Source organism: Carassius auratus, chromosome 26, assembly GCF_003368295.1.
Source record: "Carassius auratus strain Wakin chromosome 26, ASM336829v1, whole genome shotgun sequence".
Classification (NCBI taxonomy): Eukaryota; Metazoa; Chordata; class Actinopteri; order Cypriniformes; family Cyprinidae; genus Carassius; species Carassius auratus.
This window is the reverse complement of record NC_039268.1, coordinates 11,700,402-11,721,205: the sequence shown is the minus strand read 5'-3', so window position 1 is coordinate 11,721,205 and position 20,804 is coordinate 11,700,402. Positions and strand designations below refer to the sequence as shown.

At 35.6% G+C, this 20,804-nt stretch overlaps 2 protein-coding genes across 5 annotated transcripts; one reads left to right on the top strand and one right to left on the bottom strand.

The window, feature by feature from the left end:
• Positions 1 to 107: 107 nt before the first annotated feature.
• Positions 108 to 11,207, top strand: LOC113044326 (tropomodulin-1-like). Of its 2 annotated transcripts, XM_026204228.1 has the most exons (11): positions 108 to 395; positions 1,258 to 1,412; positions 3,172 to 3,328; positions 3,841 to 3,960; positions 5,220 to 5,309; positions 6,593 to 6,723; positions 6,833 to 6,940; positions 7,448 to 7,591; positions 7,729 to 7,873; positions 8,284 to 8,389; positions 9,269 to 11,207. In XM_026204228.1, the coding sequence occupies exons 2-11, from the start codon at positions 1,296 to 1,298 to the stop codon at positions 9,285 to 9,287; spliced, it is 1,137 nt and encodes a 378-aa protein (XP_026060013.1). In that variant the 5' UTR covers positions 108 to 395; positions 1,258 to 1,295; the 3' UTR covers positions 9,288 to 11,207. The 2 variants fall into 2 exon arrangements, with proteins under 2 accessions (XP_026060013.1, XP_026060014.1); XM_026204229.1 differs by lacking the exon at positions 8,284 to 8,389 and having other exon boundaries at positions 110 to 395.
• An 807-nt stretch (positions 11,208 to 12,014) lies between these two features.
• LOC113044324 (complexin-1-like) lies at positions 12,015 to 20,502 on the bottom strand. 3 transcript variants are annotated; one of them, XM_026204223.1, is made up of 4 exons: positions 20,096 to 20,502; positions 19,274 to 19,378; positions 14,257 to 14,435; positions 12,015 to 13,024 (listed from the first exon to the last, which is right to left on the bottom strand). In XM_026204223.1, the coding sequence occupies exons 2-4, from the start codon at positions 19,302 to 19,304 to the stop codon at positions 12,833 to 12,835; spliced, it is 402 nt and encodes a 133-aa protein (XP_026060008.1). In that variant the 5' UTR covers positions 19,305 to 19,378; positions 20,096 to 20,502; the 3' UTR covers positions 12,015 to 12,832. The 3 variants fall into 3 exon arrangements, with proteins under 3 accessions (XP_026060008.1, XP_026060009.1, XP_026060010.1); XM_026204224.1 differs by lacking the exon at positions 20,096 to 20,502 and adding an exon at positions 19,794 to 20,071; XM_026204225.1 differs by lacking the exon at positions 20,096 to 20,502 and adding an exon at positions 19,483 to 19,700.
• Between the last annotated feature and the right edge of the window lie 302 nt (positions 20,503 to 20,804).

The following is a 20,804-nucleotide window of genomic DNA, read 5'->3' as shown; positions in this document are numbered from 1 at the left end:
GTCTTTGCAACTTGATATAGATAAAAATGTAACCTTGAGTTGTGGGACCCGTGCAATCCTCTGATTGGTGGGCTTGAGATTTGCCGTCATTTGGTTGGCTGGTCCGCGCGGTGGGCGGGGCCATGTTCTGCGCTACTCGGGGTGTGTGGAAACGCTTTGATCGCCACCGACTACTGGACTTGTGAAAGAAGGCTGCAGCAGTAACTGCTTTTAACGTTAAGACTTTTCTCCGCCGTGTCGAGCGCTGTTCTTCTGTGGACCTTGGAACTGAGAATACATTGCTCGAGGCAGCAGCCCATTTGTGTGAATTAGCGGCTCCGAAAAGAAGCCATATCTGGTCAAAGTATTCAGCTGTCACATGCGCTATATATAGTGTGGGATAAGCGCTGTCTGAAGTAAGTGAGAAATATAGACGCTCCGGTCCTAACACGCTTTGTTTTCCACATCATTGCATAGTCATAAACCTACAAATAAGTATATTAACAGGACTGAGAAAATAAGCTATATTTGATTGATTTGGGCTTGAGGTTGTGAATGTATGATCTACATTTTCTTTGTTTTATCTTTATTTTACTAATGTTAATAGTTATGTATTTTGGACTTCCCTAGTTAGAATCAACACGCTTTTATTCAAGAATGCTCTTTTATTAACTAGTGGAAAAGTATTTTGTGTGAGGAACTTGAAATGTGTATATAATAACTAGTTTATTGATTCAGGAAACATAAACTAGAGGCTCCAAGTCAAGACAGTGTGTTAATAATCAATTTGCATTATACAGTATGTTGGAGTTTGCTGGTCAATGTCCTTGTCTATTGGATTCATCAAAGAAAATGGAGATGGTGTAAAGAACAGATGCCAGCCGTCAGTTTGACAAGTTTTCTTTACGTGTAGATGTAGGCCTATAATAATAAATTACTCTGTTCATCTAATGTGTAAGATCATACTGTTTATGTTTCTTTAAAATATATTTAGCATGTATTTTACAGAAGGCAAGCATAAATCCAGTTTTCAAACAAAATATTTAGGAAAGAGACATTCAAAAGGTTCTAAATGGTAAAGCATAGACATAGATGTAAACGTGCATTATCTGCTTGCTAAATGTTAGCAGTTAATGTGATGAAGTTCACCTGTACTATTCTGTTTTCCATAACCCATATGCTTTCAATTTGGCCAGAATAATCCACTTAAATACTGGGGAAATCCACTGTTCTCGCCTTTTTTTTAAATTGTTTAATTTTAATTTTTTTTTTTTTTAGTTTCTTCTGTCCCCTTCCTGCATTTTATCTTCTTCGCCATGTTCCGTAAAGAGATGGATAAGTACCGGGATGTGGATGAGGATGAGCTCTTGCAGAAGCTCAGTGAAGAAGAGCTCAGGAGACTAGAGGATGAACTCGAAGAGCTTGATCCTGATGTAAGTGAACTTAAAACAAATCTAAAATTTGACTTTAAGAGCTCCATAAAATGAAATGATTCCTAAATGTGCTCACACAATTCATTCATCTCTGAATACTTTACAATTTAAAAAGTAAAAAAAAAAAAAACTTTCTGACCAAAACCTGATCTGTAAATATGGTGTTTATAAGATGTTCTAAAGGGAGACCTATTGTATGTCCTGTGTTTTGTAGTGGGACTAGTTTCACCAGGCTATTATTTTAGTTTTGTTTTGAATGAACTGTGTTATTTTACACAGTGGTGTTTGTTTGTCTGTGTTGCTACCAAGTCTGATTCTTTGTCTGCACTGTGTTGTTTGGTAGCGATGTTTGTTTGTCTGGACTGTGTATTTTTTACTGTGTCTGGTTTGTTTATGTGGACTGTTTGTCTGGACTGTGTTGTTTCCCAGTGTTTGTCCTTTACGGTGTTTTTATGTGTAATGTGCCATTTGTCTTTAATATGTAGTAACTGGATTGTTTCATAGTCATGTTTGCTTGGCTGGACTTTAAGTATAATGTTGTTTGTTCGACTGGATGTGTGTTTGTACAATCATTTGTTAGGTCTTGTTGTTTCATTGGCATTTTTATTTATGAAACCCACTTTCTACAATGTTTCACTGTGCTGTTTCATTATGTTTGTTTGGCTGGAATGGGTTTTTATTACAAATCATGGTGTTTGTTTGACTCGACTGTGTTGCTGCTTAGTCTGGTTTGTTATGTGTTGAGCATTGCTATTATTGTTCGAGAAGACCACTTGATTCCTGTTGGTTTTCTTTGTCTGGACTGTGTTGTATCACATTGGCATTACTGAGTGTAGACTATCATGGTGAAGTCAGTTTGAGAGGACTGTGTTGTGTTAGGGTAGGGGTGTGCGCTGTTGTATTGCAGTATAGTGTTTTTAGGGAATGAAGTGTTTTTACTGTTAGTGTTCTTTTTCTCACTCAGACCACAGTTTTATATTTGTTCTAGAGAAATCAGGTTTGACTCCAGCATCGAAGCGCTGCTTGACAGATTTAGACACAGAGGTAGGATAAATATCCAGCAACAGTGAGGAGGGAAAAGATAATTTCTTCTCCCAAACAGAGATGTTCAGCCAGAGGTGCAGAAGTTTACCATAAATACTAGTGCTGGAACAAAAGTGAATCTGCTCAAGTATAACAAAAATAAACAGTACCCACCAAAGCAGAGCCTTTCCCGAAACACTAAACTGTGCTTGTAAATTTTGTAGTGGAAATCTCTACTTTAACGATTTTAAATGTCACTTTAGAAACCATTGCAGTCTCCATTTGCTCAGTTTGATCTGCACTAAGAATAAACAATACTAAGGTGTCCTGTAAAGCTCTGTTCTCTCTGAAATGCTGTTGTGTGTTCTGGATTCTGTCATCGCATTTAACATGCACATACGTACACATCCCCCCGTTTACTCATGGCTGATAGGCCCTGTCTTAGAAGAATGTTATCATTGCTCTCTGTTTTTAAGGTGATGCTGGAGTTTTCAGTAAGTGGGTGCAAATGAGAAAACCCGGGTTAAGTGCAGCAATCTCATATAGCCTGTATCAAATAGTTGCAAAGAAAAATTGATGGAAAAAGGCCCCTGTACCATGTACAGTAATGATATTAACTTAGGATAGCAGATATGGCCATTTTATATTTTACTGTATTGTATTAGTTTACATTGAGTGTGTTTTGTTATGATATTTTGACAACAGATCTAATGTTCATAAATGATATTGTTTTCAGAACGCACTGTTGCCTGCAGGATTCAGACAGAGGGATCAGACCAAGAAAGCTCCGACCGGAACGTTCCAGAGGGATGACCTTCTCACTCATCTTGAGAAACAGGCCAAAGAGCATCCAGACCGAGATGATCTTGTTCCCTACACTGGCGAGAAAAGAGGTAAGAAGTCACTTAAATTTAGAACCATGGGCACTATTGGAACTTTAGAGAAATAAACTCTCTTCAGACTCTCATTAGTTTGTAATTTGTCAACTAAAAAGTCCAATAGTGTATATTTATATACTGTACATCACATGAGAAATTGTAATTTTTGTCAAAAGTTCTAAAACATTGCCACTACACTGTCATTTCCAGCTTTGCGTTTGACATTTTTTAAGGGAAATACATACTGTAGCTCTTTTATGAAAACTAAATACAAACAATCTTTATTTGACATTTTTTGCATAACCCAATGAATAGCATTGGAAATGATGCACATAAAGAGATATTAACTTTTTAGTTTTATTTACATATACATTTCATTAAACAAGAGCACTCATGTTTATAAAATTGTTTTGGAGACGAAATTTGATATTGAAATGATGCCTCATATGTAGGACAGGCAAAAATGAACAAAGACATTTTTTCCCTTCTCTCTCCATCTCTGTATGTGTGTAAATGTGCGTATGTAGGAAAAGTGTGGGTGGCTAAGACCAAAGTTGTTGACCCTATCCTGGAAGATGTCACTCTGGAGCCTGAACTAGAGGAGGCGCTATCTAGTGCTACTGACGCAGAATTGTGCGATATAGCAGGTACAATACTAATGTTAGCAATTTAATTCATGTAACGGCATTCCAAAACACAACTTTATTAATATTATTTTAAAATATGAATGTATTAGTGAACAGAAGGTGCTGAATCCTCATTTTCATATTATTGCATATTCAAATGAGTGAATCCATCTGTAATTTCATGAACTAATTCCCTCTTCTTGTGTGTGTATCTCACCGTGTGCCTCTCTCTGGTCTGTCCTTTAGTTTTCTCCACTTCATTTTTACATCTTCATTCCTCATTTTCTCTGTCCACTCCCCTGCTCCATGGTTTCTAAGCCACGGATCATTCCAGTAGGTTTATTTGTAACCTTGTATGCTGCTCTAATATTTCCAGAAAACTCGAACATTTGTTCATTATTTGAATGGCATCTTTAGCATATTATGTCTGCATGGTGATTTACGTGTTATTTCAGGGTTACTAAAAATGAAAATTCTGTCATTTACTTACCCTCATGTTGCTTCCAAACTTGTTTGACTGTCTTTCCTGTTTTTGGAAGACTACATAGAGCAGCAGCATTCTTCGAAATTGTTTTGTGTTTTAATAGGGAAAAAAACGAAACCATTCAGGTTTGGAACAACAGGGTAAATAATTAATTTTTGCTTTTAGGTGAACTGACGTGCAGCCGTGCACATGTATATTCTTGAAACCGCTTGTGCGAGTTTCAGCTCTTTTTCTTTCATAACAATGATGACTCATCCATGTGCGCTAAAGACACATGGCTACCAAAAAAGGGGAACAAAGTTTTTCCTGCTCTCTAAAAAAAAAAAAACCTCAGACACTAACTTGCTCTCATTTAGCGTGAAGGAGAGATTTAGTTTAAAATGAGGTAATTTTTTTTCTTTGGGATCGTGTTTCTAAGAAAGCAGGATTTAAGGAGTTGATTTAGTCTGAACAGTTTATATGCCCAGACAGATTGGAGCTTCATATGGGAATAAGGTTAGTTCAGTTGTCTTTGGCCCAGGGTCAACAGTCAGATCCAGTATACATTCCAGACTCATAAAGTGCACTTTCCTCTTGACTCCCTATCCCTATTGCTGTACAATTAAAAAAAATCTGCACTAGTTCATCTGATGGCATTACTGTTCTCCTTGAGATCTTTTTCATCAGTTATCTTGGAAAACATGATTTTATGGATGATTTATATGTATATGTTGTGCATTTTTAAGACTTGACTGACATAAAATGCTTGAAATGCTTTTTTTGACATGCTTTTCCCCCTCTTTCTAAATTTGAAAAGCCATTTTGGGCATGCACACACTGATGAGTAATCAGCAGTATTACGAAGCTCTGGCCAGCAGTACTATCGTCAACAAACAGGGCTTGAACAGTAAGTGAACATTCAGTTGTCCTGTAATATGTTTCTTTGATTTTATGCTTTACATTTGAATAATTATTTTTGATCGAATTATAGATTACACTTAAAGGAATAGTTTCCTGAAAAAAGAACATCTGCTGAAAATGTACTGTCATTCTGGCCATCCAAGATGTAGATGAGTTTGTTTCTTCATCCAGACAAAAATGGATACCTTGCAGTGGATGGGTGCCATCTTAATGAAAGTTCAAACAGCTGATACAAGCATCACAATATGATAGTAATGCTGTCGACACTGGATGAAGCTATACAAGCTAATCCAAATGACTCCAATCCATCAATTAATGAAAAGCATTTTTAACTTTTTTATCTTATGCTTTTGGCTAAAAATACGAGTCCTCTATCTAAACTGCTGTTTCCAGTGGAAAAGGTTGTTTTGTCTGAATCAGGAGAGAAATATTCTCAGATCAAGCACTGTTTACAAGTGAAAATATGTTGGTGGATTTCCACATGAGAGTACAACAGGGCATGACCTTTTTGACTACACAAAGCATTTTTATGGTTTATGGACTGGTATAGTGATAGTTGAATTAAGTTAAAATGCCTTCATTTTTGATCCATTTTTGTACAAACATGAGCTTTTTGCTTCAAAAGATGTTAACTGACGGACTGAAGTCATATGGATTACTTTTGGATTATTGTGATGTTTTTATCAGCTGTTTGGACTCTCATTCTGACGGCACCCATTCACTGCATAGGATCTATTGGTGAGCAAGTTATATAATGCAAAATTTCTCCAAATCTTGGGTGGCCTAAATTGGGGGAGTACATTTTAAACAAATTTTCATTTTTGAATGAACTATTCCTTTAAATGTGCCTGAACAAACGCGTCTGCAGACAAATGATGCTAAACCTTCTATACTTAGAGCCATTATTGCAATTATGTTTAAACGGCTGGTCTCCAGCTGATTTAGTGAAGTGTGTTTGAGCTATCATTCTATAAAAATAAATGCATCTTAGTGTGATAGTTTCTTTAAAGCATCCCTATAACTTGAACAGTAGAGCACATCACTAGAATTGTCCAAATCATGGGTTCAATTCCCAGGGAATGCATGAATTTAAAGAAAAAACTCTACATTAATGTAATGCAATGTCACATACATTTGTTAGTGTAGCTTGGGATTGATGTGATTTGATGTCTACAGTGTAGAGTTTTACAATGTGATGTAGTATTTTATTATATATCTGGCACTGAACCATATAATTTGTTGTAATTGAGGGTTGTATAATATAAACAGGCGTAATCCAGTGTACTCAGTATAAGCCAGTGCCAGACGAACAGCCCAATGACACAGATGTAGAGGAAACACTACAGCGAATCAAGAGAAATGATCCAGACCTTGTTGAGGTCAATCTAAACAACATCAAGGTGCCACTTTAACTCATTTATATATACTATACTCTCTGTTGCATGGTGTCTTCATATGTTTTGATGGTTTACCCCATTATGTGTCCTCTGTTTTTTTGGTGATCTGTAGAATATTCCAATTCTAACTTTGAAAGCGTATGCTGAAGTTCTCAAAGGGAACAGTGTTGTAGAGCGCCTGAGCATCGTTGGCACCAGAAGTAATGATCCTGTGGCCTTTGTAAGTTACATAAAGAAGCACAGCCATTCCCAAAATTCAGATTTTTCAAATAATTTCAAATACAATATATATATTTTTAAATAAGCTATGTTTTCCAAAATGAAAATACAGCATGCAGCCTATTTTTACATCTGAGTTGTGACCTTGTTATAACAATTAAGCATTTTAATTAAATTTTAATAACAATTTAATAATATTTTTTAAAGAAATTAAAGAATTTTTTTGCAATGCATTTTAATTTTTTTTTTGGGGGGGGGGGTCTATGTTGTTCCTGAGATTTACTCTACAGAGTACGCTTCATCTACTGTTCTAACATTTGAATTTTTTTAATGGACGGTTTTATTCAGTAGGAATGCATTAAATGGATTCAAATAAATGTTTTTTGAACTTTCTAAGAATCCTGAAATCATGTATTGAGGTTTCTCAAAAAAATAAGCAGCACAGCTGTTTTGAATGTTGAACAGTAGTGTAGGTATTAAACAATGTTTAATTTTGTTTGGTTCCCAGGCACTAGCAGACATGCTGAAATTGAACACCACTCTGAAGAGTCTAAACGTTGAATCAAACTTCATTACTGGAGCTGGAATTCTTGCACTTGTGGAATCATTAAAGAGTAACACTACACTGCTGGAGCTAAAGATTGATAATCAGGTACACACACACACACACACACACACACACACATGTACATAGACCAAAGTCATTTGAGGTCTGAGCCATTATCTGCACTGATCATAGGAGTAGCAAAAGAACCATTCTTATAAGCTGTGTGTTTATGTGGGATACAGAGCCAGCCTTTAGGTAATAAAGTTGAGATGGAGATGGCTAACATTTTGGAGAGGAACACTACTCTGCTAAAGTTTGGATACCACTTCACCCAGCAGGGCCCACGCTTGCGTGGATCTAATGCCATGATGAACAACAATGATCTGGGTAAGAAACACACACACACACACACACACTGAGATAAAGGCAGTCGAGTTTGGTATTTGTATGTGTATTTCAGAATTAACATTTACTGATGTTTATTGCGTATATTTGTTAAAATATGCATAACTGTGTGTTTGTATGCTAGTTTTGCTGAAAAAGGGGTACACTACCATTTAAAAGTTTGTTATGTGGGAGATTTTTGAAAAACATTGTGGTCAAAAATACTATTCAAATTAATATTGTCTAATATTATTACAATATTAATGAACTGAAAGTTGAAAAGAACAGCATTTATATTAAATAGGAAGCTGTCACTTCTGATCATTTTATGGCAGTGTGACTGAATAAACGTATTAAAAGGAGTACTGTATATACTGTATATTGCTGTTTTCATGCCATGTATGTATTTCCAGCACGTGTAGTTCGGTCGGACTCAGATGGCGCGATCACATTCACTCTGTCAGTCCCTGAGCTGGAAAGAGCCTTCTGTAAAAAGTTCAAGTTCACAACGAAACCCAAGTAAACAGAGTCTTGCCCTCCTTCTCTCCCTCTGGGCACTACCTGCTGTCTTTTCGCAATCCCTCAAATCCTGGATCGTTTTGAACTTTTGTACTGTTCCTCAAGCTACCTTCTGCCGCTTCTTCGCTACTGCATTTTTCTCTGTCAAAATGAATTCACAACCTGTCTCTTTCCATCATCTGGTTGTTTCTCAGTTTGTTTGTTTGGCTGTGTAATGTTTTTTTCAGGTTTTAAGGTTTATTCTTTACTTTCTTCTGCATTAAGACAGTATTCTAATGCCAACTCTACTAAAATATTATAGAAAATGTCCTCCAGCTAGCTGTGCATGCCAACCTTTTTCTTTAAGGAGTAGTTCATCCAAAATGTTTACATTTGGTGTCTTTTTTGAGACATATGACTTCCTTCTATGCAGTGCAAAAGAAAACTTCAATAAAAATGAATGAGCTACAATAAGGGCAAAAAGCAACATAAAAGTAGTCAATTTGACTTGTATTCTAAGTCCAAATCATTTTTGAATCCTATAATAACTATGCTTTGAAATGAGTGAACTATTTCTTTTATTGTAATTTTATGTTTGTATCTTTCTACAAATGCAATAAGGATTGCCCATTGTCTAGCATAGAGGTTGTCTGAGAAATTGTAAGAGTCTTTTTAAATGTAAAAAAATTGTTAAAAAAGGTTTAAAATATTTTTAATTTATTTAATTTATTTAGAAACATTAAAACGTTTAAAAAACCAAATGCTGGCAGGACAAAAAAATAAATAAAAATTAAATTTCAATGGCATTTTTAAAAGGTATTTGCAGACTGTTATAATGAAAACAGTTCACATTTGTATGTCCTCAAAATTGATCAGCTCTTTTTTTGTTTTTGTGTGCAGTAAGAAAGAGAAGGCTTGAAGAAGGACCTATCTTTCCTAAATGTCGGACAGACGTGTAACAGCATCAGGAACCCTCTGTGGCCTGGGACCTGCATCACACCCCATCTCATCCCAGATCCTCACACCATTTCTGTCCCTTTCACAGATTACTCACAAAATCATCTAAAGGAAACATTCAATTCAGAAGGCTTTTTTTCAAAGCCCCAGATCTGGAAACCCAAAGGTACCACCCTCTGTTTACCAGACACATAGTTACTCATGGCCGAGTGTTTTAAAAATGTGTAAACTACCTGCCATAACATTAGCAGGGAAAAATCACCTACTTGTGTTGATGGAAGCAGGACAGATGAAAATGATGCTCAATTTATCACTGTTTTCAATTGACATTAATCTTCACAGCCAGCCAACCATTTTGCAGTTTTTGGATGCACACCAAGAACATCAAACTTCAAACTTCACTGATTGTAGCTGTGGTTTTGCCTTTTCTGGGCCAGTTCTCGCACACAACGCGTAGAAGCATGTACTGTGTGTGTTTTTTTTTTAGGATATGCTATAATTTTGACCTGTGTTTAACAACTGGTAAATTACCTTAAATTTACCTTTAAATAACTGGCAGTACCTTTATTGGTCACCTGACTACAGTATAAAATCTAAACTCTGTGTATTTGCACCGCTCCAGTATATTTATGAAATTATTTATACATTTTATATTCTATGTTTGATGAGGGAAAATTATCTTCTTCATGTTTAGGTCAAGCTGTGTTTCATTTTACACAACTAGCAGTAATATCTGTCATATTATACTAATGGTCTCTCTCTATAATAACCACTTATCATTAAATGATTGTGATTGATGTGTATGTGTTCTCTATAGTCTTCCTCATTAAATGCTTTTTTACTTTTAAGTGAGAATAATAACACACAATAGAAAACTTCTCATAAAACTCTATGTGCTATTGCCTATGCCTGCTCTCACAAAGTCATTTACAGGTTCCAAAATCCAAAGAAATTATATATTAACAAAATCAGAAAATGATTTAATTAATTATTATAATAATCGTGTTCCTATGGCTCAGTGGTAGAGCATTGCGTTAGCAGTGCAAAAGGTTGTGGGTTCAATTCCCAGGGAACACGCATAGGCTACTGGTAAATCAAAACTATATAGCCTGAATATGTAAGTTGCTTTGGATAAAAGTATATTAATAAAAGTATATTAATATTAATATTTCTCATTTCAGTAATAAAATATATATACAAGTTTTGTTTAAAATGGTATTTTATAATTATAAATTGTTATAAACAGATTATTGTGCTGTGTTAAATAATGTTTTTAGTTATTCCTTCCTGAGAACATTTTAGGTTGTTATCGTGAGTACAGGTTTTCATCCCCAAATTTAATGATTTAGATATGCTCCTAAATTAATTTAAGTTTCCATGCATTTATTTTTAGTTGTTGCGAATGAAATGTTCACTCTGTTGAGCTCTTGTACAGGAATGCACATTTAAAATTGCACTGAATGATTTTGCTAAATATAATTTCTTTTTGATGCATCTTGAAGAAGTGAACCCTGGTCATTTCTTGGCAGTTTTCCCGAGACTGGGTATCATTTGCAATCTGTCATGTGCAGTGTTTTGGCAGTGTGTGTGTGTTTCTCAGATATATGTTGTCTGTGATCAGACCTTACTCTCTTCACACTGTTCCAACATAGTAAAAGTCTGTATGTTTTATGGATGTAAACATTTTACTACTGTTTAAAGGACAGGGCATTTATAGGACTTTTGGGGTCGTCATCTTGGTCAAAACCAAAAAGGGAAAATTCACTGATGATTGTCTTGTCCTGTGTTCGGACGCAGGCCCATAAACATTGCCATAGAGTGTTAGTAGACCTTACTATATGTGGTTTATTGAGTTAATAAAGACTAAAAAGTTGTGTGGAAATGTTGTTTTTATTTTTATTTATTTTTAACCACATTAATAGCCTTGCATCAGGAATACTTTTTTAATATTTATATGCAGAAGATTAAAATGTTTAAGAATGATCAACAGTGCCACCCTTTTTTTATTTTTTTTTATTTTATTTTTTTTGTTATATAGTGGCTGCATAATACCAAGAATATGTAGACTTTATATGTGTTACATCATTTGTGGCAATGTACTTTTTTCAGAAGTTTAATCTAAAATGTATTGAAATTATTAATATTCACTATATACTAGATGCTATGATATTACTGGTTAAAGTGAAAAAACAGATTTTTAGTTTACTGCAGTGATTTAACAACTGATGCAAATCAGTTGTTAACATGCAAGTACACACTACCGTTCAAAAGAATGGTAAGATGTTTACATATTATTAAAAATTTTCATGAATTTAAAATAATTATATATATATATATATATATATATATATATATATATATATATATATATATATATATATATATATATATATATATATATATATATATATATATATAATTTAATGGACCGTAGCTGAATGAAAGTATTTATTTCCAAACACCCACACTTCTGTACAGTTTTACTATAAACTTCAATTCATAAACTCTGCAGGTATAATATTACACAACATAAATCATGTTAACTACACATCTTCATATTGCAGATTCCATTAATTGCAATTTTTTTTTTTTGAAACACCAAAACTAGGTGTGTGATTGGTTTATTACAATACCATATACCCAACAGATCTTAAGACAGACATTTGTTTTAAATCATCAGAGCCATTCATACACTCTTATGATTTTATTTCGTTTTACTGCAAGCCAAGCAAACAGAATACGTTATTATTGCTGAGAATGTTGTAGATCACAGGCTCTAGACCAGAGAAATTACAGTCCATTTGAAACACACATAGCGTCCCTGTGAAACTGAGTTTCAATCTTAAAGTCAGAAATCTTCGTAAATTCAGAATCTGTCGTAAAGCACAAAAAACGGTGCAAGAACGCAGTCTCGACAAGACTGTTAATCTGAATTGAGGCATTAAATGTTCCAGACTGATGAAACTACAGATTGACCTAAATGGCGTGGTGTCAGACGTACAAAGAAGTTGTTGTTTAGCTTACAGCATGAGAGAATGTTATTGCCTTCTTTATCTGATTGCAATCTCTGCAGCGACAAAAACAAGATGTCATTGAGCACACAAACACTATGGACACATGCAAGACTAGAATGTCTTCAACCAAGTACTTTTTTCCTCATATCGAACGCTAAATCTTACCGATTGGTGATACAAAACAGTGGAATAGACACTTGAACAATTCATGCATATATATTGCTTTTTACGTATTGAATAAGAAATAACTGTCGAAGAGATGATGTGATTCAGGTTTCTCTGTAAAGATCAAATATGGCTTATATTCTGATAATTAACCCCTCTTGCTTTATTGATTGATCTGTCACTAATATCTAAAGCTCCTTGCTATTTGAAATGTGTGAAAGGTAAATGGTGTAGTCTGTGTTTTGCTCTAGGTTGCTCTCTTCTCGCCGAAGTCAGTACATGTTAAAATAATATCTAAAGCTGCGTGTGCTTGAGATTATTTAGGGAATTACTTCTTCAGCATGTCCTGCAGAGGGCCCGGTAGATACTTCATCACCGTGTCCATGATGTTTTCCTCCTCCTCGTCATCTCCGCAGCCGGATGGTACTGCTTTCTTTGGACGGGTTAGACTGCCTTCGCTCGCCTGCTCCATCGCCGCCTGCGCCTCTGCTTCGGCCTCCTCGCGCTTCTTAATGCCATACTGTTGCACAAACATAGGGAGTTACAAAGATGAAATTAAAAACGCTTAAATGGTTAGTTTGCCCAAAAATGAAAATTCTGTCATTAATTACTCACCCTCATGTCGTTCCAAAGACCTTAGTTCATCATCACAACACAAATTAAGATAGTTTGATGAAATCTGAGAGCTTTCCCTCAATAGACCGCAACGCAACTACCACGTTCAAGGCCCAGAAAGGTAGTAAGGACATTGTTTAAATAGTCCATGTGACATCAGTGGTTCAACCTTAATTTTATAAAGCTACGAGAAAAAATTTTTGTGTGCAAAGACAATAAAAATAACAACTTTATTTAACAACTCTTTTGTGTTGAGGTTGAACCACTGAGGTCACATAGACTATTTTAACAATGAATAGTTGAAGATGAAGATGAACAGAGGTCTTAGAGTTTTGGAACAAAATGAGGGTGAGAAATTGAGACCGTTTTCATTTTTGGGTGAACTAACCCTTTAAGGTGAAGAAACTAAGACACTGTTTATGCTTGTCTTTGCACTTTTGAGTCAAATGTTTCTTTGTTCGATTCCCCGGGAACACATGATAGGTAAAAATTGATAGCCTGAATGCACTGTAAGTCGCTTTGAATAAAAGCGTCTGCTAAATGCATACATTTAATTTTTTTATTTTTTATTTAATTTAATTTAATTTTTAATTTAAATGTAATGCACATTTATAACACAATACTTTGTTTCAGTAACTTGGTGTTTGATTACAGAAAACTAGTTAATGTTTCTGTGCATTTACAGTAGTTGAGGGAGTGACAACAATTTGTCCTCTTTCTCTCTTCCAGTTAAGAATTTTTTATTCTCTTTTGAAGAGCATATAGAAATGCAATTACATACAGATTTTGTTCTTTTCCTATTGGAGTAAATGGGAATGCAAGAATTACATCTGTTGTTTTTTTTCTTTTCACCACTGTTAACCATAAGCTTCTGAGGCTTTGTCCACAGGAAATGTGAATAGAGTCCATAGAAGATACTTTGTTTTGTTTCCAGACAGTGGGTTTTAGTTTTTGTCCATATAATGGAATTCAATGGAAACAGAGACGGTTTGGTTAACATTCTTCGAAATATCTACTTTTATGTTCTACAGAAGAATATTTACAGTTGACTTCAGAAGGTTTGGGGAGCCAATGAGGATAGCTAATGATCATTTTCCGAAAAGCAGAGATCTGACCATGATGATTGGTCTCTCTAACCTTGTCTCTGATGCCTTGTCTTATGGCTTCCCGCTCTGCTTCCATCTTGGCGTGTTTGGCCTTCCTCTCCTCCTCTTGCTGTCTCAGAGCTTCCTGTCTCTCTTCTTCCTTCTCTTTTTCTGCTTCGGGATCTTTATCCTCATCTCCTCCTAACATTTTACCAACATCAGGGGGACCTCCTGCAAACACATAAGAGATCATATAAAGAATATAAATTACAAAAAGCTTATATAAATTGGGTTTTTTAAATGATGACCGGATGCAAATTACAAAAAAGATGTGCAATTTCACTATTTATTTTACCTGTTCATTCAACAGATAAGGCCTAGATATTTCCAAATTAATAAGCGAAGATGTAAGTGCATAGTACTTATAGTGTGTATTAGACAATATGTTGATATTTGATGTGAAGCTAAAATGATAAACCTAATTATACAAACTTTTCATAGAAGAAAATGACAAATACACTACCATTTAAAACTGCTACGTTTTTTCTCTCATGCCTACCACTTTTTTTATTATTATTAAAAACGTCAATGATAAAAAGTTATATAGTAAAATAATCATTTTCTATTTAAATGTATTTTAAAATGTAATTTATTTTTGTGATGTAAAGCTGAATTTTCAGCCTCATTACTCCAGTCCTCTGTGTCACATGATCCTTCAGAAATCATTACAAATATGCCAATTCAAGAAACATTTCTCATGTTCATCAATGTATATTTTTGTGTAAATCTTAATATTTTTGTGGAAACTGTAATGCATGGTTTCTCTTTGATCAAATGAATGAATCCTTGCTGATTTAAAGTATTAATAAAAAAATACAATAAAATAAAAAAAAATCTCCCAAGCCTTTGGTAGTTCTGAAACTGAATTGGTTTTATATAAACTTAAAAGCACTATCCCAATTTATCTGCAAAACAAAAGTAAAAAAACACCAATCAACTCGGCAAAACAAAGTTAACTTGTAAATAATAAATTCACCACAGCAGGTTCACTGGATTAAACAGAGCATCCTTGGAGGAACAGGAATAATTCATGGGTTGGTCACACCATGCCTCAACACACTTCCAAAAATATACAGAGGGAACGTCACTTTGCAAAAGTCCACAGTACACAGAGGACATCACATTCAGATCTCCCAAGCAAAGTCTGGAATGTGAAAGGAGGATATATGCAACAATATTCTGGCTTTGTGTGATATGTGCTACTTCTCAATTTGTGTGGTCTGGCTCTCACCACCCACTGAAACACAAACTCAACATCATCAGAACATTACACCACAAGGCGAAGAATGTACTAACAAGTGCAATATCAAGGAGCAAACTGATCAAGAGTGCTCTGAAAGCCTGTGGCTATGCAGAACAGGCCTTTGTTAAAAGCTAAGATGTCCAGCAAAAACATTGTTACACTGTATGTGGACGAATTGGCACAAAACTTTCAAAGGATCTTCAGTGAATACAACATTCTAGACCCAATTAGGTAACACTTTATAATAACTCTAATTAATAAATCATTGACAAAATTAATGCTAAACAGATAATTCGTTTTTGTTAATGTACAACACTTTTGCTGCTATGTGATACGGGTAAGGTTTGGTGTTATGGGTAGGTTTACAGGTTGGTTATAAGGTCAGAAGTGTACAGTGAACACGGTTTAATCTGTTTATATTACATTGGGATGTTCTTTTAAAGTTCTTAAAATAAAAAAATATATATATTTGTCTGTTGTTAATGTATGAGGCAAGGAATTTCCTGTTCAATGATATACAGTACACTAATTTGATGCAATAAAAAGTTTTGAACCCAAATTACAATGTGCACTTAGCTAAACTTAAACCACCCAATAAGCACTTAGCTAAACTTAAACCACCCTTTACAGCTAAAAGTCCAGTCCCCAGAATGATTAGTAAACGTTTATAAACATTTCCCACTTCAGATTAGGTACTACAAAATCATGAACAAATGATTAATAAATGATCCGTTAAGAGGGTTATTGAATTCCAGTAATTTGACCGCTCATAAAGAAACTGGGAACTGCAAAAATATGAACATAGAATTAATAAATTATCTTTAAGTGTAAATAGTAGAAGTCACAACAAACAAAGACCAAATATATGACCTTTATGAATTGTGATGATTATTATTATTATATTAAGTTAAGAATATGTTAACATGAATAGTTTTGGAAGTGCTTTAATTACTAATTAAGCTATTTTTTGTTAGCATTCAAAAGTACATTAATAAATGTTTTTACGTTTTAATAATTGTATAATTTTTTAAATATATGTCACCCTGGACCACAAAAGCAGTATCAAGTAGAGAAGTTATATTTGTAGCAACAGCCAAAAATACATTTTGGGTCAAAATGATCGATTTTTCTTTTATACATTGGGTTATTAAGGAAAGACCATGTTCCATGAAGATGTTTTGTACATTTCCTACCATGAATACCATATTTTCCGGAATATAAGTTGCACTTTTTTTCATAGTTTGGCTAGTCCTGCGACTTATAGTCAGGTTCGACTTATTTATCAAAATTAATTTGACATGAACCGAGAGAAATAAACCAAGAGAAAACATTACCGTCTACATCCGTGAGAGAGCGCTCTATGCTGCTGAGTGCTCCTGAGCAGAGCGCCCTCTCGCGACTGTAGACGGTAATGTTTTCTCTTGGTTCTTGGTTCTTAATGAATGCGACTTATAGTCCAGTGCGACTTATATATGTTTTTTTCCTCATCATGACGCATTTTTGTACTGATGCGACTTATACTCAGGTGTGACTTATAGTCCAAAAAATATGGTATATCAAAACTTATTTTTTGATTAGTAATATGCATTGCTAAAAACTTCATTAGGACAACTTTAAAGGGGATTTTCTCTTCTTTTTTTTCCTTTTTTTTAAGATTAAATTTCAAAGATTCAGATTTTCAAATAGTTTTATCTCAGAAAAATATTGTCCTATTCTAACAAACCATACATAAATGGTCAATTTATTTATTCAGCTTTCAGATGGATATTTTAGTGTCTGTATAGGCTCTTGAGTACCTGTTTATTTTTCAGTGTATATTGTTGTATGTATATGGAAACCATGTTTTTGACTCATGTGAGTTAATTTGGAGCATATTGAATTTTAGCTTCAAGGAGAGTATGGAAAAAATGAGCAACAGCAACAGAAATGGTGACAAACAAAAATGTACCAATCTGGTTACCTTTACAGTGTTAACATATGGTGTTGCATGTGCTCCCTTTCCGCTTTTGTACCTCTCAACAGATGGCATCAAAATGGTTCTCTGTCTGAAACGTTAAACCAAAGCTGCTAATTTTTTCGAGTCTGTGATTGAAGACTTGCTGTCACTAATGTACTGTGTTTTGAAGTATCTATTTTTGGGACAGTTAGGGCAGCTGGTGCTTTTCACACTGTCCTCTGCTTCAGTCAGCTGCTCTGTGGCCCCGGTCCAGCGGTGACATCAGCTTTTCTACTTTAAACACACTCTGGCTCGAGTCTGAAAGCACTGAAGCAAATATTTGAACTGCATTGCCATTTGGGCATCCACATCATAGGACCACACACAAACAAGCTTTCACATAACAGCATACTGAAGATGAGAGATGGTCCATTATTATATGAATATTGCACAAATATTCTGTGGTGATGTCACTGGCCTAAATTATAACAAATATAATCATGCACCACGGTTTATGCCTTATGTGTTTTTGCATAGTATTTTAAAGAATTCCATGGCATGTTCTGCAAATAGGGTGCACTTTGTTTTTCCAATATATATTAAAGACATATGTTTTGTGTTGTGAGACTTATTAGACATGTTTGTTAAACTATAACTGTAAACTAAATTACATAAAATTAACCTAACTAGAAAGTGCCAAACTGTTGAGTTTATTGTTCATTGTAGTGAAACGGTGTGTTGTGAATCTAATTTTAACAAACAAAAGTAAAAAAAAAAAAAATGAATTTTTAGCTGTTACGCAATACAATCCTGTTATCACATGTCTTTTCCCGTTACAAAATATGTAACTTTACTTAAAATTGGTGACACTCAGGAAATGGACAATTTCTATGCCATGACAAATAATAAAATGGCAAACAAATAATCTCTAATTTAGCTTAATTTATTACTGTGGTACTCTCCATAATGGCGTTAGATGGTAACATGGTAACATAATTGCAGAATAAAGTTTATGAAGGGTCAGAAAGCTCTCGGATCTCATTAAAAAAAATCTTAATTTGTGTTCCAAAGATGAATGAAGGTCTTTGGAACAACATGCAGTTTCATAACAAGGTTCGGGAGGAGCACGTCAGATACTTAGCCTAATTAACACAGGTGGAGCCACTTAATATAATCAACCTTAGGGTATAAATACAGCTGAATTAGCCTACCTGTCTCCATTGATGGTTTGTCAGCATCCCCCCTCCATCCCCATCTCCTCCACTAGAGTTAATTTTACACTTTTACATATACGGGGGGTACTCTAGGTTCGGGCCATTCCCGAGCTCGGAGACCCTTCCCCGGACAGCACGCCAAATATGCACTATAATACTTCAGCTAATTATATGTAAGTGTGAACTCGTGAAATGACGGTAAGCAATTAATGACAGAATTTTCATTTTTGGGCAGACCATCCCTTTCACCACTCAACTCTGTTACCCAAGAGAAAAGCACCTGATCCTGAATTTGCAACAAAATTTGCAATCCTGTTATCCATATGCCATACTATGCCATAGTTCATTGTAATTTTACTACATTTGATCTAATTCATTTTTTATAATTACTGCTCATACGGCTCAACATTCAGTTCTGGGCTGCTGCACGCAGGAGATGCTGAACGACAAATAGTGTCGCTTTAGACAGTAGCACAACGTTCTTTCTCCGGTGCGTTAAGTTGAACATCGAACGACTTCCAAGGAGCGCGCACGTGACCACTGCTGCAGCACTACAGCACTGACTCCAGTCTTTCATTCTTACTTGTGATCTCCCAACGGGAATATATACACTCACCTCCCATAGCTGCCTTCAGGATGAAATTCATGATGGCTTTTCAAGTGTTCCTGTCCTTGTACTTGGCGCTTCAAATGTATGAGACCAGAGATCTTACACTTAGATCTGCAAACAAAATGAGCATGGTTTCATAATTAATAATGATAGCCTATATAATAATAGTAATAAAAATAATAGTAATAATAATAGCAAAAATGATGATAGCCTACTGCAGTTCAATAAATCATGCACATGCACAACTTGATCGGAACGTTTTGTCCTTCAGCTACAAGATGCAATGTGAAACCAGTTTTGCACATGCATTTTCTTCCAGCGCTGCATGGTCTTCGAGCAAAAATGACACGGTAAATATCACTTCTGTCTTCCACAATGACAGATAGCCTAATCAAATCCCTCCGTGCAGCTGCTGCTGAAAGCGACAATCAGGCTGTCACAATAGCAAACCCACTGTGCAGAGCTAGTTTGATTCATTTGCGTTACTGTCTATTACCACCGTGCGTATTTTAGATAGAAATAATACCTATCAACTCCCGGGGGTCAGAGATCCAGAAGGTAACTTTGGACTTATCGACCAGTGACTTTCTTAATCCAGTTCAGGACAGTCTATTTAGTCATATGGCTCAAGCTTACCAAGATCTATGCAAAGTGTTTTCGTTCATAGTCCGACCTGAGTAGTCTTGGTGCATTGCCTTACTTGAACCCCCGCCGCAAAGGCTCGGCTCTATCTAGCCCACAAGCCTCTTTCAGCACCACCTTCGCTGGACAGCACCTGCTCGTGACCCGCGCACCTCTAGCAGCGGTAAGAAAAGCGGTTGTAAATACCTGCTCTTGGTCCGCGAAGGAAACGGGCTATCGCGCCGATAGGGAAGTTGACGTGGGCCAGTTGTGGAGGATGTGTATTATTAACCCGCTATGAGCATCCCAGAATCTCCAGGCGTCTCTTCCTGCTCGCCGAGCGCCTGTCAGAGCGTTGGCCAGGGGAACTGCAGCCGGAACGCAAGACGGTGAAAGCCCTGTGCATCACACGCAGCCTTTTTCCATCAAAACATCTCACGTCCCCAGCCGTAGTGAGGAGCAATTGATTGGAGGTGCCGGTGGGAAACACGCCTCTGCCAGTGCTTAGCAAATGATCCCTCCACTGCTGTTGGAAGCTTCCTATAACAGATGCTGTCAGACCTGGAGACTGAAAGATGGAAGAATCTATGCCCCTCGTGACTTGGGCTTCTCTTAAGAGAAATTGCTGATTCAGAATCTATGGCTCAGACTGGGCTTTCCCTTTACAGGTACAACTCAGCCACAATATACTAAAACATGGCCTGTAGCAAAATGAACAATTCTTTTGAAAGAAATAATACTTTTATTCACAAAGGAGGCAATAAACTCATCAACAGGACTCATTTTACTATCTCAAATGTTGTTATTTTCAATAATGATTATAATAAGAAATGTCACTTGAGCACCAAATCAGCAAATCAGATGGATTTCGTAATGATCAACTGACATGGAAGTCTGGAATAATGGATACAAAAAA